This window comes from Halichoerus grypus, chromosome 14 (genome assembly GCF_964656455.1).
Source record: "Halichoerus grypus chromosome 14, mHalGry1.hap1.1, whole genome shotgun sequence".
In the NCBI taxonomy this organism is placed as follows: domain Eukaryota; kingdom Metazoa; phylum Chordata; class Mammalia; order Carnivora; family Phocidae; genus Halichoerus; species Halichoerus grypus.
The window spans coordinates 26,403,739-26,419,065 of NC_135725.1; the positions used below are offsets into that span (position 1 = coordinate 26,403,739).

The window sequence follows — 15,327 nt, forward strand, 5'->3', positions numbered from 1 at the left end:
CAGAATGGCTAAAATTAACAAGTCAGGAAATGACAGATGTTGGCGGGGATGCGGAGAAAGGGGAACCCCCCTACACTGTTGGTGGGAATGCAAGCTGGTGCAGCCACTCTGGAAAACAGTATGGAGGTTCCTCAAAAAGTTGAAAATAGAGCTACCATATGATCCAGCAATTGCACTCCTGGGTATTTACCCCAAAGATACAAAAGTAGGGACCCGAAAGGCTACGTGCACCCCGATGTTTATAGCAGCAATGTCCACAATAGCCAAACTTGGCTTAGAAAGAGCCAAGATGTCCATCAACAGATGAATGGATAAAGAAGAGGTGGTATATATATACAATGGAATATTATGCAGCCATCAAAAGGAATGAGATCTTGCCATTTGCAACAACGTGGATGGAACTGGAGGGTATTATGCTGAGCGAAATAAGTCAAACAGAGAAAGACATGTATCATATGACCTCACTGATATGAGGAATTCTTAATCTCAGGAAACAAACTGAGGGTGCTGGAGTGGGGGGTGGGGTGGGAGGGATGGGGTGACTGGGTGATGGACACTGGGGAGGGTATGTGTTTTGGTAAGCACTGTGAATTGTGCGAGACTGTTGAATCTCAGATCTGTACCTCTGAAACAAATAATGCAATATATGTTAAGAAAGAAAAAAAGAAGAATGTAGCAGGAGGGGAAGAATGAAGGGGGGGAAATCGGAGGGGGAGAAGAACCATGAGAGACAATGGACTCTGAAAAACAAACTGAGGGTTCTAGAGGGGAGGGGGTTGGGAGGATGGGTTAGCCTGGTGATGGGTATTGAGGAGGGCACGTTCTGCATGGAGCACTGGGTGTTATGCACAAACAATGAATCATGGAACACTATATCTAAAACTAATGATGTAATGTATGGGGATTAACATAACAATAAAAAAATTTAAAAAAAAAGAAATAGAGCAAGAAAACTCATCTAGTCCCTGCCTGAATAGGATTGAGTTCATGGGCTTCATCTTCAATAGTGCAACCTACAGATTATTCAGGGATTGATTCTAAAATTTTTACTTTGGAAAATAATTTGGCACATGCGTCATGGTGTCTGCCACTATGGGGTTAGTAGCCACATTTGGAACTGTCTGGGGGCACTCCAAAAGCTACAGAAATGTTATCTTCTCTGACAAATTTCTGGGGAAATGATTACGAGGAGAGAAAATGTGTTGCATAGTGAAGGGAAGAGGTAGAGTTCCATAGGGATGTTCTCATTCATTCAGTAGATACCTGGGATTATTTTATTCATTTATTCATTCACTCCACATATAACTATGAATATTTATTATATGTCAAGAAATATTCTAGGCCCTGACAATATGACAACAAACAGAAGGACAGGATTCCCAGTGGGAAAGATGGACCAATATTAGTGGACAAGGAAAAACATCATATACAATTTTAATAATGATATAGTAAAAAAATCATATATAATTTTAATAATGATATAGTTGTAGGATTATACAATCATATAGATACTAAGCAAAGAATTAAAATAAGGTTGTGTGTTGGAGATGGATGGGGTGGCCAGGGAGTGCTCTCTGAGGTGAAGCGTTAGAATCCGGGATATAACAGATAAGGAGGAAGCAGCCATGTGAGATCCAAGGGGATCTCACTCCAGGCAGGAGAGAGCCCACTATCAATGTCCCAAGGCAGGAACACACTTAGTAGTTGAACCAAAAGAAGGCCGTGTGGCTGGATGATGGGGTCTGAGGGACACTAAACGTATGATGAAGTCACCAAGTATGAAGGGATCAGAAGATGAGGGTTTTGTGGATGTTCGCTTATACCCCTCATTGTTGACACTGCCAGGACCTACCCTGTTACCATCCATCCCTATTTCTTCCCTAACTACCATTTTGTTTGGGGTTGCTTTGTATCGAATGAAAAGCCCTTAATTCCCCAGAGTCCCTTGCATCTAGGGATGGTCACATTACATGGTTCTGTTAATAGTGTGTATCTAGAATTCTGATGGAAAGAGCTTCCCTTCCAGAATAAAAACGGAAGCTTATCAAAGATGGCTTTTCATTCTTCCCCATTCTTCCTGCTTGACACATTAATGCAACGTCCATGGGTGTAGCAGCCATCTTGAAACCATTTGAACGAAAACCACAAGTAAGAATTGAGATAAGAGAAAGGCAGGAGTCTGAGAGACTGACGATGATGTCATGGACCTACCACACTGCCCAGTTCTGCAGACCTCTGCACATCTTGTTGGATGCAATGAACAAAACTTTGTGTCTTTTAGGTGCTGGCATCTGGGCATTCTCTTACTTGTAACCAAACACAATCCTAAATCATAGGACACAGAATAGGAAAAAAACAATAGTTTAGGGAATTAGGAAAAATATTGAAATAAATCCAGCAATAATGGTAACCCCAAAAGAAGGAAAACTAATCCTGCACAATGGCTATATGTCATCGTGAAATTTAGTCTCAAATATTATAGAAGCCAAAACGAAGAAGAAATTTCTCAACACAACAACTACTACTAGTACTATTGTTAATACTAGTAATAGTAACAGATCAAAGGTACACACTAAGGCAAAACTCACATTTCTTATGTGTTTACCATGAGTCAGATTCTAAGCACTTGATATGTATTTAATCATTTAAGCCTCAGAACAGCCTTTACTTATTTCACAGATGAAGATATTGAGGTATAGAGAGCTTAAGTGGGCTTGCCTTGGGTCAAAGAGCCAGGATTGCAATCCAGGTTGTCTGACCACAAGGCCTGCAGTAGTAACCAAAGTTTAGCAAATTCTCATAATGTCTGATGTATTTTCTTCTTTTATCTTTGGCAAAGAGTCTGCTCAAATCTTTTGTCTAAAAAAATTGGGTGGGATGAGCGTAAGGAAGACTGGAGCAAGAACCAGTGGTTAGCTCTCCCAGGTCATAATATTCCAGCATGGAAGAGCTCTAAGTGTGAATTTAGAATTATAAATTTGAATTTGGCCTTCCCAATTGTCATGAAGGATTATTGGTAAATGTAGAAAATAGCATATATTGTAGTCAATAATTCGCTAGCTTGATTTATACTTTAAACTATTTAGATATACCGTGTATGGGCCTCCATTTGTACTCCTCTGAGTAATAAAAATGTTAGGGGGTGGATCTCTCTATACAGAATGAAAATACATGAAAACAATTGTACATACATTGAAATGGGGAGAAGTGGAATCAGAGGGTCCTAAGGTAAGAGTATGATTGAAACGTGGTGAAACAACGAACACACATTGGTTTTTAAGAAGTTGAGGATGTTTGCTGTAATATCTAGGGTATCCACTACAAGTATAGGAAGATCATGTATAATTAACAAGCAAATAGAGGAGGGGTGAGGAATAATAAAAGTATTCAATCAACCCAAAAGTAGACAAGAAAGTCAAGAAAGAATAATACAGTCCAGGCAGGAAAAACAGAGCACAAAGAGTAAGATGTTAGATATTGATTAACTAAATGATTAAATTACATGGGAATGGAATAAGTACTTCAATGAAAATCAAATATTGTCAGTCTGGATAAAAAAATTCCAATGGTATGCTGCTTATAAGAGACATAGGTATGAGAATACAAAAAGGTTAACTAGAAAAGGATGGGAAAAGATATATCCTCTAGACATTAATAGAAAGTTGGTATATCAGGGTACTTGGGTGGCTCAGTCAGTTAAGTGTCCGCCTTTAGTTCAGTCATGATCCCAGAGTCCCGGGATCTGGCCTCTCGTCAGGCTCCGTGCTCAGCAGGGAGTCTGCTTCTCCCTCTCCCTCTGCTCCTCCCCCAACTTGTGCTCCCTCTCTCTCTCTTGCTCTCTCTCAAATAAATAAATAAAATCTTTAAAAAAAAAGAGAGAGAAGAAGCATCATTAGAGGGAAAGAGGATGCTTCCTCTTAATCTGAAAAGTTTTGTTCATCCAGAAGATACAACATTTCTAAATTGCATGCCTTGAATAACAGCCTTATAGATGAAACAAAAAATTAATAGAACTGAAAATAAAAGCAAAGCCCCCTTAAATCACAGTGGCAGATGTTAATACACACTTTCTCTCAGTAACTGACAAATAAAAATCAGTAGATCTACTGAACATTTGAATGACATGACTAACAAATTTGACATAATTGATATAAATAAAAATCTATGTCCAATTATAGAGGGATATAAATTCTTTTCAAGTACACACAAAACATTTACCAAAATTAACTATATGCTGGCCCTTAAAGCACATTTCATAGCACAGAAGTCACACAAAATATGTTCTCTGACCACAGTGGAATTAAGCTAGAAATCAATAACAAAAGAATAACAGAACATATCCATATATTTAGCAACTAAGAAATATACTTCTAGTTATTTAAACACAATACACTTTTAAATAATCTTAAAGAATTCAAAGATGATATCACATTGGAAATTGGAAACTATTTTTTCTAAAATTTTTTTTAAAGATTTTATTTATTTATTTGACAGAGAGAGAGAGAGAGAGAGCACAAGTAGGCAGAGAGGTAGGCAGAGGGAGAGGGAGAAGCCGGCTCTCGCTGAGCAGGAAGCCCAACATGGGGCTCCATCCTAGGACCCTAGGATCATGACCTGAGCCAAAAGCAGCCGCTTAACCGACTGAGCCACCCAGGCACCCCTCTTTTTCTAAATTCTTAAGATGAATGTTAAATAATTGATTTTTGCTTTTCTTCTTTTCTAACATATGCATTTAGGTCTATAATTTTCCCTGTAAGCACATCTTTGAGTTGCATCCCACAATTTTTTTGGATACCCAAATGGGGAAATAATGAATCTTGCTCTCTTTCCTTATCATGTACGAAAATCAATCCAGGTGGATTGTAGATCTAAATATGAAATATAAAACAATAAAGCTTTGACAACATAAGTAGAGAGCTTCACAATCTTGGGAGAAGTAAAGAATTCTTAAACAGAATCCTCAAAGCTTTAGCCACAAAGGAAGAGACTGATAAACTAGACTCCATTAGAATTAGGAATTTGTTTGTCAAAAGATACTACTAAGAAAATTAAAAGGCAATGTAGGGAATTGGAGAAGGTATCTGAAATACATGTACAAAAGAACTCATATCAGAATGAAGATTTCTGACAAAGCAGTTAGAAAAAAGGGCAACACAATAACAAAAAGCTGACCAGTAAGCACATGAAAAGGGGCTCACCTTGCAAGTAAGCAGGAATATTCTAATAAAAATACAGTGAGATATCACTACACCTACCAGAATGACTAAAACTTGGGACAACAATATAGTCTTAGAAAGCAGTGAGACTTCATATACTCTGCTGCTAGAACTGTAAATTGGTACCACCAACTCTGGAAAAATGTTTTGCATTATCTGCTAAAGTTGAATATCTTCAGACTCTGAAATCTAGCAATTCCACCCAAGAGAAGTGTGTGCACGTGTATCAAAATAACTTCATAGCAAGAGTACTGTGCGGGTTAATTCCAGCAGGCCTAGAATTAGCCTGAGCTCTTTTGCTAAATGTCCTGCATCACAACCTACTGTGGCATGAAAACTACTGATTTATATTGTGGCTTTGTAACCATAGGTCTGAGAAGTTTGGGGGTGGTTTGTACCACCTTATCAACATGGTTTATTGATAAGAGTGATATTGACGATTCTCACCTGGTTCCATGAGACTAGCAGTTGCTGGTTATGGAGCAGGAATATGCCTACTTGACCAATAAAATGTAAAAAGTAATTGAGACTCCAGTTCATGCTCCCTGATTCTAAAGCGTTCCATGCACACATTGATTCCTGAATGGAGAAAAGGAGTGTGTCCAGTATGGTCCTTACAGAGGGAGGACAATTCGAGCCTCCGTCTGGTCCCTCTGTACCCCTTGCTGTCATCTGTGACGCATATCCTTACTTTACTGCTTTGCCATAATAAATCCTTTTCCTGCAATAAACTGGAGACTTGTAAGCATTCAGACTTCGGGTCCTGTGAGTCTTCTCTAGCAACCAAATCTTGCTTAATGGCCAGTGGTATTGCAAAGCCTTTTTTGTAATAACCCAAAACTGCAAATGACCCAAATGTTCATCAATAGCAGACTGGATAAATAAATCAGGCTATATTCATACAATTGAATACTGAACAGCAATGAAAATGACTGCTAACTACATACAGATCATAGATGCATCTTACAAACATTATGCTCAAAGAAGCCAGATACCAGAGAATCTGTTGTATACATGTTCAAATGTGTGTTTACATTTGTATAAAACAGTGCAAAAATAGACAAAAGTGAATCTAAGGTACACACTGGTCACCTCAGGTGTGATGGAGTCATGATTAGGAGAGGGGCTTATAGGCCATGTTCTATTTCATGACCTGGGCTGTTTCCATGGGTATGTTCAGTGTGCTATAATTCATTAAACTTGTGATTTTCTGTGTGATATTATAATTTTTTAAAAAGCTTATTAAAGGGGCACCTGGATGGCTCAGTCGGTTAAGCGTCTGCCTTTGGCTTGGGTCATGATCCCAGGGGCCTGGGATTGAGCCCCACATTGGGCTCCCTGCTCAGCAGGGAGTCTGTTTCTTCCTCTCCCTCTGCAATTCCTCCCTCTTGTGCTCTCTGGCTCTCTCTATCTCTCTGTCAAATAAATAAGTAAATAAATCTTAAAAAATAAAATAAAATCTTTAAAATACTGCAGCAGACACCGCAGACACAATAACAAAAGGAATAGATGAACTAAGCATTGGGAAAATCTCTCTCTCTTTTTTTTTAAGATTTTATTTATTTGAGAGAGAGAGAGAGAAAGCATGTGAGAAAGAGCGAGCGTGAGCAAGGGTAGGGGCAGAGGGAGAGGAGAAACAGGCTCCCTGCTGAGCAGGGAGCCCGATGTGGGAGATGTGGGACTCCATCCCAGGACCCTGGGATCATGACCTGGGTTGAAGACAGATGCTTAACCGACTGAGCCACCCAGGCGCCCCGCATTGGGAAAATCTTAATAAATGTTGAATCTAGGTGATGAGTATGTGTACGTTTATTACACAATTTTATTTATTTTTATGACTTTAAATATTTTCATAGTAAAAATGGGAAGAAAGATGTCCGGACTAGGTGGTTTTATAGCTGAGCGCTAGCTAGATTTTAAAGAATAAATATTTCCAATATTTAAATAGCGATGGCTTCACACATAAGATGAGCCCCCCCAATTCATTGTATGAAGGTCAGACAACTTTTAAAACTTTTTAAAAAAAACTATAACATGCATGAAGAAAACTTCTTTCAAAAAACTGTAACATGCATGAAGAAAAGTTTATAGTTGTGAGTACATAGCTGGGGGAATTTTTGCATGCTCAACACACTTGGGCACACAGATGAAAAAACAGAATATTACGAGCACCCTAGAAAACCCCTTCATGCCCATTTCTAGACAGTATCTCCTGCTGAAGCTATTCAGTATGCTGAAGGCAAAATCTGATTTTAAAAAATAGTGCCAAAATAGGAAACTGCAGAATAAAAACTTAAATTGAGGCAAATTTTCTCTTTAAAAATGTTTTTATCTTATTTTATTTTATTTTAAGCTTTTATTTATTTATTTGGGAGAGAGAGAGAGAGAGATAAAGATAGCAACAGAGAGCATAAACAGGAGGAGAGGGAGAAGCAGACCCCCTGAGCAGGGAGCCCGATACGGGTCTCGATCCCAGGACCCTGGGATCATGACCTGAGCCGAAGGCAGATGCTCAACCGACTGAGCCACCCAGGCACCCCTCTTTTAAAAATTTTTTTAAAAGATTTTATTTTTAAATATCTCTACATCCACCGTGGGGCTCGAACTTACAACCCCCAAATCAAGGGTTGCTTACTCCTCCGAATAAGCCAGCCAGGCGCCCCAAATGGAAGCATATTTTCTAAATAAAATATCAGGAACTCGATTCCAGAATTATATTTTAGTATCTACACAACCAGACACATATATTATTGATCATTTATTTGTTCACCATTATTTCTTGCACTCCTCCCAGTTCTTGCTAGAGTACATACTTTGCTAGTGGTTTTTTCAGTAAGAGATTGTGGGTGGTAAACAGTTTCGGCTTTTACATTTTTCTAAAATGTATTTATTTTAACCCTGCTCTTTGAAGAACATCTGGCTGGCTGGTGAATTTCAGGCTGCCAGGTGTTTTCCTTCAGCATTTTGAGTATGTGACACCATCGCCCTCTGAAGTGTGCTGTTAACAGAAGCTCCGCTGTTGATCTGTCACTTGTGTGTGTGCATTTCATCATTCTCTCTGTATTTTCCTTTCTTGCTTACTGTGGTGCAGTTATGCTACGGTGTTCCTGGGTAGAGAGTTATTTTTATTTTCTTGCCAATCATTCAGTGAGGTTTTCCATTCAAGTTTTCATTCATATCATTTCCGGAAAATTATCAGTCATTTCATTTTCAAACATCGCCGTTCACCCTATTTTCTTCTGCATCTTCCACTGGCTAGACTTCTAAACTTCTCATTCTACCCTCCACGATCCTTCTTTCAGAATTTGCTCCTTTGGTCTTATTGCGCCATGATCTAGAAACTTCTCTCTCAGTGCTCTTTCAAGTCGTTAATCCCCTCTCTTAAGATACATCCAGTATACCATTGTGATAATTTATTGAGGGTTATTATGATTATTGTTTTACTTTCAATAATTATATGTTTCACTTTCAAGATTTCCAATTTGTTTTTTTTTCCAAATCTTCCTGTTCTTGTTTTGTAAATACTACTTCCTTCCTCATGTCTTTAAGCAGTTAACGTATTATTTTTAAGTTCTCAGATTGATCTCTACATCCTCAGATTCTTTGATTTGTTGAAATTCTTTGATTTGTTGAATTTACCAACTTTTTAAAAATGATAATACACTTCTTCATGTGCGTAGAACATTTTAAAGAGCTAGTCTTGCTTGGTAGTTGTTCTTCATAGGTGCCCTTACTTTTCACATGATCTAGATTTACCTCAGCCCTGGTCCAGATGGGCTTCACTGGTCCAAACCTGGTCTTATATAAGCAGATCAATCTGAATCTTGTTCTCTATATTAATGGTTCAATTTTGGACTTTACATGAATATCATATAGACTCTGTTCCTATGTTCCATCTGCTTCTTTACTTTTCACATATAAGTTCAATGTTCTCAAAAACAAAATCCACATCCAAAACATTTAATAAACTACATATTTTATTTAAGAAGAAGCTGCATTTTTTTTTAGATAATCAATTTGAGGGTAAATGACTAAAGACCTACGAACTACAGGGGGGTAAATGACACCAGGCATCTGCTTGTTCGCCACAAATCTCTTCTCACTGACGTAATTTATGTCTATGAATGAATCTAAAGTACTGTGCTTCCACGACACAAGCCCCTTGTAGTATCTCCATTCCAGATCCCTTAGATCCATGAATTGTTTTTCTGCAAAGAATCGTATTTTCAAAGAATTACATGAAGCTGTTATTTAACCTTCAGTTATTCAGAGATGCTTCATGGACAGAATGAACCTTTGATGAACTTGAGTTTCCTTCTCCCTTCTGGTAGAAAGCTGTTTCTAGAGCTTTATAAATGAAGTGGGCACTTATGGTGTTCATCTGATCTAAAGCCCTCCTCCAAATGGGAAACTGGGTGGGCCTGGCTAACTGGGCTGGAGTGGACACTGCAGGACCATAGCAGGTGGAGGGGCTCCCAATTCAGTGCCTGGATACTAATAATGGACAAATGGAAAGATCTACAGAGCACCAAGATCAAGACGGAGGAGATAAGGATCGTAATGAGGGCTTAAAACAAGGACAAAGATTAGTCAGAAGTACATAGATTGCTAGTGTCATTTCTTCCAAGATGCTGGTGTAAGCCCTGGGTATAAAAGGCAGTGGCTAGCTACTCTTTCAGGACCTACCAACTTCAGGTGTCACTAGTAATTACAATCCCTTCAAGAAGCCAATGAACCATGGAAAGTCAGGCCAAGATACACTGCATATTCTCCTACTCAGCATTTTCCTTTCCCTTCCTTTCAGTTTCCTTAATGACTACCTAAAATGTAAACCACCACCACCCCCCAAAAAAGAACAAAAAAAAGAGCAAGGCCTGAGGCAGAGACTTGAGTATAAAACCAGAAGCCAGAGTCAAGGAGATGAGTGTGAGGAGTACAAGGAGAACAATGGGTACAGCAAACAAGCAGGAAGGCTGGTTTAATTCTCTCTTATCATTCTCCCTGTATGGTGATATTTGAGCAGGTCAGCTATGGTCCAGATATGGCCCCTGTGCCAATCAGGCCTCCATCCCTGTCCTGGAAGAGCCCGAGTTTCGGTATATATTCTGTACATGTCTGAAATAGGAGACTGGGACCAGGGACTGTTCCTTGAGTTCATACCTTCCCTAGTGGAACAGATACTGGAGCAAGCTACTGGTGTTGAACATTGGTAGTCAACAGTGTCTCCTTAAGGGCAATTACCAAGTGTCAGGGAGTTTGACAAGATCCTGGCAGGCTTGGCATTGGAAGATCTGGTTATAGAAGGAAGGAAAGGGATATTTGACAAGAGAAGCCCACAGAGTTGATGATTTTGATTACTACAGAGCTTTATGTTGTGATCTATGGTAGATACTATAGGTTGGCTCACTGCACATCCATTGCAATCCTCTTCTGCCTTCCTCTACTACAGAGGGTAAAAAGCTAAGAGTTCAATGCAGTAAAGGGTGACTATTGGACACAATTCTGACCAATGAGATGTAGGGAGAAGTCACTGGAGGAGGAGGGTTCTGAGAAAGTTTTACTTCCCTATTAAAAGAGGACAGAAGTAGCCAATGTGGCCCTTCGTCTTAGCCCCTTTTCCTGCCTGGAATGTGGCCATAGTACCTGGAGGTGAAGGAGACATCCTTTGGCCATGAAGACAAAAGCCATACACAAAAAGTTGGTGGAGCCTGGGTCCTTGACAATATCAAAAAGCATTGCTCCAAAACTTGTCTGCCTACTTCCAGACTTCTAAGTGTATAAGAAAAATAATCTTTATTTGGTTTCTCTGTCATTTTTGGTCAAACACATTCCTAACCTACATGGTCCTACAGAATTTAGCCTGAGCAAGAGGAGCTGGTATGATAGAAGAACAAAATGGCAACGCCCATTCTCTTTTCTTTCCCCAGTGTTTGGTGCTAATAAGCATATGTTCTATAATATTCTTTGATATACCAAGAGTCCTAAAGTTCTCCTGGGCTGAGAATACTTTAGGGACTGGCTGGCTGATAAAATGATAGTAATACTGGGCAATATAAGAGAATAAAAGATGAATTGCTGCAATACCAATTAAACCTAAGAAATTACTGGATATTCTTCATATGGATGCCTACCTGGCTTCACGCATATTCCTTGAATAGACAGGATATGTACTTGAAATTCTACCTATAGGATCTGAGGAAATGAAGTCATGAAGACAGAGAAGAAACTCCGACAGAGTCTGGAAGGCCACAAGAGAGACCTCTAGAAGTTAGGTAGCCAGGAGGCAAGCCATGCGTTGGGAAGAAAGGACAATTTGGCTCCTGTGGGATGGCAAAACCATAAACATCCTATCAAACATCCAAAGCCCTCAGTACTTTTTCAATAGGCTCTTTGGCAGTACTAATTGATTCCTAATACTTTCCATGTGTTTTCCTCTCTGGTCCCAGACTTTACCTTATGCACTTCTGTGGATTATCTAGGTCATTCTTATAATTGCCCTGATTTCTACTTCTGCCTGGGTTCCAGAACACACAAAGTATAACTCTATCAAAGGGATTTAAAACCTGCATTAGATTCTGTCAAGACATTAGTGTGGGGAGTTACAGCAAAGACTGTTCCAGCATCTTGGACCAAATGTGAGCACAGTAATCAATCTATGCCTTTGAATTTGTTCCTCTACCTCTCCTACTACTTTTAGTATAAAAATGGTGCTGTCAAAATATTTGCTGTGCAAATGGTTTTATCTTGAGTCAAGAACCTACTTCAGGAAGTTTCAAATATTTTATGTCATTGACTTAATCTATTTTTTTACAGCTACATAGAATGACAAATTATTACCTCCCTCAAATTAAGGAAAATGAAGACCTTATAAGACACCCCCTTCTCATTGAAACTCACCATCATATATTTTATATATTTTTAACTTTCTCTGAATAGTCTCTGTTTTTTAAGGAACATCTTCCTATTAAAGTGTGAGAAATGAAGGGAGGAGTTTCTTTTTGTTGTTTGTAGAGATGTATCAGTAAAGAAAGAGTAAAGGTTCCTGAAAAAATATCTAAAAATACCCCTCTCAATTGCACTAAAGCAAAGATAGTTAAGAAAAATAAGCCATTATTCAGTAAATATTTAGCTAAGTTCATAATAGTTACGGGTCACTTAGGGTCCAAGTTTAACTAGCTAATTTTATAAAGGTGACTTTAAGTACCACATCCATAATACTCCTTTGCGAGACTAGACCTGAGACTGGACCCTGGAATGTTCGGGTCTCTGTTCTCTGCCCCACATTGGCGCTGTAGGCAGCAGGCACTTCAGCCATGAGTCCCAGGACTGCAAGATTCCCATGGGTCACCATTTGCCTATTTTGGCTCTCATAACCTAAATAAACCTTGCAGTAAGATTTCCACGAATTTCCCCCCACAGAGCCTCATCTGTTTAGATTACCTGGATCAACTAAGAAGTACTTAGCAATTTTGTCTTCAAAGATAAAATTTTCTGGCCTGATCCTGGAAATGCCGAGCATGTGTAATATGTTGGCACTCTGAGTCTTCTCGTCTATGGGGACGGGGACTGATGACAAAGATTTGGAGTGATCGATGAGAATCTCATAGGGAAAAGTGTGTGCAGGAGGAGGAATCCCACATTGAAAGAGCCTCTGCTGGGATCTGGTGAGTCTCTCCACCGGAGACAGTGAGCTGGTCAACAAGCTTCGGTACAGCAGTTGGGTCATAGAGTCTGGTTTCTCCTCTTCTTTTCTCACCACCTTGCACACGAAAACAGGCTGGAGGTGTTCTCCCTTCACATCATCAGTTCCACTGGTGAATGACATGGCATTCACATTTTGACTAAGCATTTTCTGAGCTTCACTAGGTGAAATACGGTGAGTTTTTAGGAGATTTGATTTCTTGCTGTCCTTATTAAAATCCTCAACAAAAGCATACAATTCTGGCAGCTGTGGAGGGGAAGAGGTGGGAAGTCATGAGATTGGATGAAAATGTAATTGGTAGACCCCAAAACCCTAGAACAAAAAGGATACCAAGTAACCATGAAAACAGAAGCATCTGTCTTTGGAAGATATTTCTGCCTAACTAACCCGGTTAAGGGTGACAGTGTCAAATCTCACAGTCATCCCCAGAAAGGGGTATTATTTAGATGCACCACTTAAACCATGAAATGGGCCCGTCAGACTTGGTCCCTAAAGTCTGTAAGATCTTTCTAATGTAAAGTATGATGAGCTGCCATGGAGAGAGAGAGAGCTGTGGAGGGTTGCAACCTTTGTTTTGAGTAAGGCTACGTTTTTTTTAAGGAAGAAAGAGAGCCAGATAATGCAGATATCAAAGCTTCATCCTGGTGTCCAAAGGGTTCAGAATGTTCGGGAATGCAGTGCCAAGGAAGCTCTAATAGTCCTCATTCGCTGGAATATTTTACCAAAGCAAGTAGATACATTTGCGGAGTGTTTAGGAATAGTTGCTGGCAGAGAAGACAACAAAGATTTCCTCAGAGTACCTTCCTTATCTAAAATCCTATACTGAAGGAATAAAATCTCACTTTCTAGAGCATCTTGCTTACTAACTCCATTATTCCTAAGGAACTAGTTGGAAGGCCAGAAAGGCCAAAGTGAGAGCCCAAATTTAGGTCATTGGCCCCAGTGCAGTTTCCCGTCAATCCTAGGCCGTTCTGTGCAAGAGCAACAAATACAAAGTGGGCTGAGGTGGGTGAATGGCTTTTTAACAACTGCCATTATCGTGAAAACAATTTAGCTCCCGCACTTTCCTGCCCGAGGAAGTGCTTCATTTCATTGTGACAAAAGAGCATAAGTCTTCCTGGGGCCCCCCAAGTACACCACCAGGTGTTCGGTAGCTCAAATTTTCACCATTTTTGAAATGTCAAGTTTCCCCTGTGGAGTATTACAGAATTGTAAGCACCTACCGAACATCTGAGAGACTCTGCCGCCTCCCCGTCTTCATCTGGATTGGTGGCACTACTGAGAAACATTATGAGGGGATTTTATTCTCTAATTCCTGAGAAAGCAATAGAAGAGAAGATGGAGTGAAAGATCAACAATCCAGCAAAGTACAAGGCGGGAGGGTTGGGGATGGGTAATACTTTTTATGTCCCCAGAACTTTTTAAGTGGGACACTTTTAAAATTTTATACCATTTTAAATTTTCTTTTGTTTTCTTCTTACCCTAGGTCTATCAAATTACTCACATGCCAACCAAATATTTTCTCTGAAACAGCTCAAATTCGTATATGACATATATGCTCAGGCATTTAATACTAATTCAAAGAATCCTATATGGGTTGTTTAGTACTTTTGTCTTACATATTTTTTTTGTCTTACATATTTTGATCCATTTCCAGTTTATCTAAAGAAAAACTCCCTTATTCCTTACCCAGGAAAAGTGCTTTTTATTCAGGAGGGAAAAGCTAATAAAACAATAGCAGCAATTAACCTTTTGAAATGATTTGCTTTGGGCCAGATGCACCAGTACGCATTTTACAGATGGAATTGTGTTTAATCCCTTTGTGAGGAGTTAGAGACGTCCACAGAATCTTTACCATTGGTCTCATCAGTAAGTGGCAGTTCAGGATGCTCCCACATTTTTAAAAAAGATTTTATTTATTTAGAGAGTGAGAGAGCGAGTGGGGGGAGGGGCAGAGGGACAGGAAGACAGAATCTCAAGCAGAACCCCCCACTGAGCGTGGAGCCTGAGGTGGGGCTCGATCCCACCACCCCAAGAGCATGACCTGAGCCAAAATCAAGAGACGGGTGCTCAAGCGAGCCACCCAGGCGCCCCTGTCTGCTCCCACATGTGACCCTGGGTTGGCTTTATGCTTGTCTTTGACCGACAGCATGAGGTATAAGTGACATTGTGTGGGTGCCAGAGCCTAGGCCGTAAGCTTTGCAGCTTCACTTCACACTCCTGGAATCCCAAGCCACCATGCAAAGAGGTCCAGCTACCCTTCTAGGAACCCCATGGGGAGCTGAGAGCCAGCACCAACCACTAGACCTGTATGTGAGGCCATCTTGAATCACCCAGCCCCATTCACGCCTCCAAGTGGCTACAGCTGCCTGAGCAACTCCAGATGAGCCCAAATGGAGAACAACAGCC

General features: G+C 39.9%; 1 protein-coding gene across 2 annotated transcripts; it reads right to left on the reverse strand.

Annotated features, from left to right (window-relative positions):
- Window positions 1-948: 948 nt before the first annotated feature.
- On the reverse strand, window positions 949-14,283 carry C14H9orf153 (chromosome 14 C9orf153 homolog). 2 transcript variants are annotated; one of them, XM_036116976.2, is made up of 3 exons: window positions 14,142-14,283; window positions 12,657-13,164; window positions 949-2,325 (listed from the first exon to the last, which is right to left on the reverse strand). In XM_036116976.2, exons 1-3 carry the CDS (start codon window positions 14,205-14,207, stop codon window positions 2,090-2,092), a joined length of 810 nt encoding a protein of 269 aa, XP_035972869.1. In that variant the 5' UTR covers window positions 14,208-14,283; the 3' UTR covers window positions 949-2,089. The 2 variants fall into 2 exon arrangements, with proteins under 2 accessions (XP_035972869.1, XP_077917665.1); XM_078061539.1 differs by lacking the exon at window positions 949-2,325 and adding an exon at window positions 7,962-9,424.
- Window positions 14,284-15,327: the final 1,044 nt, after the last annotated feature.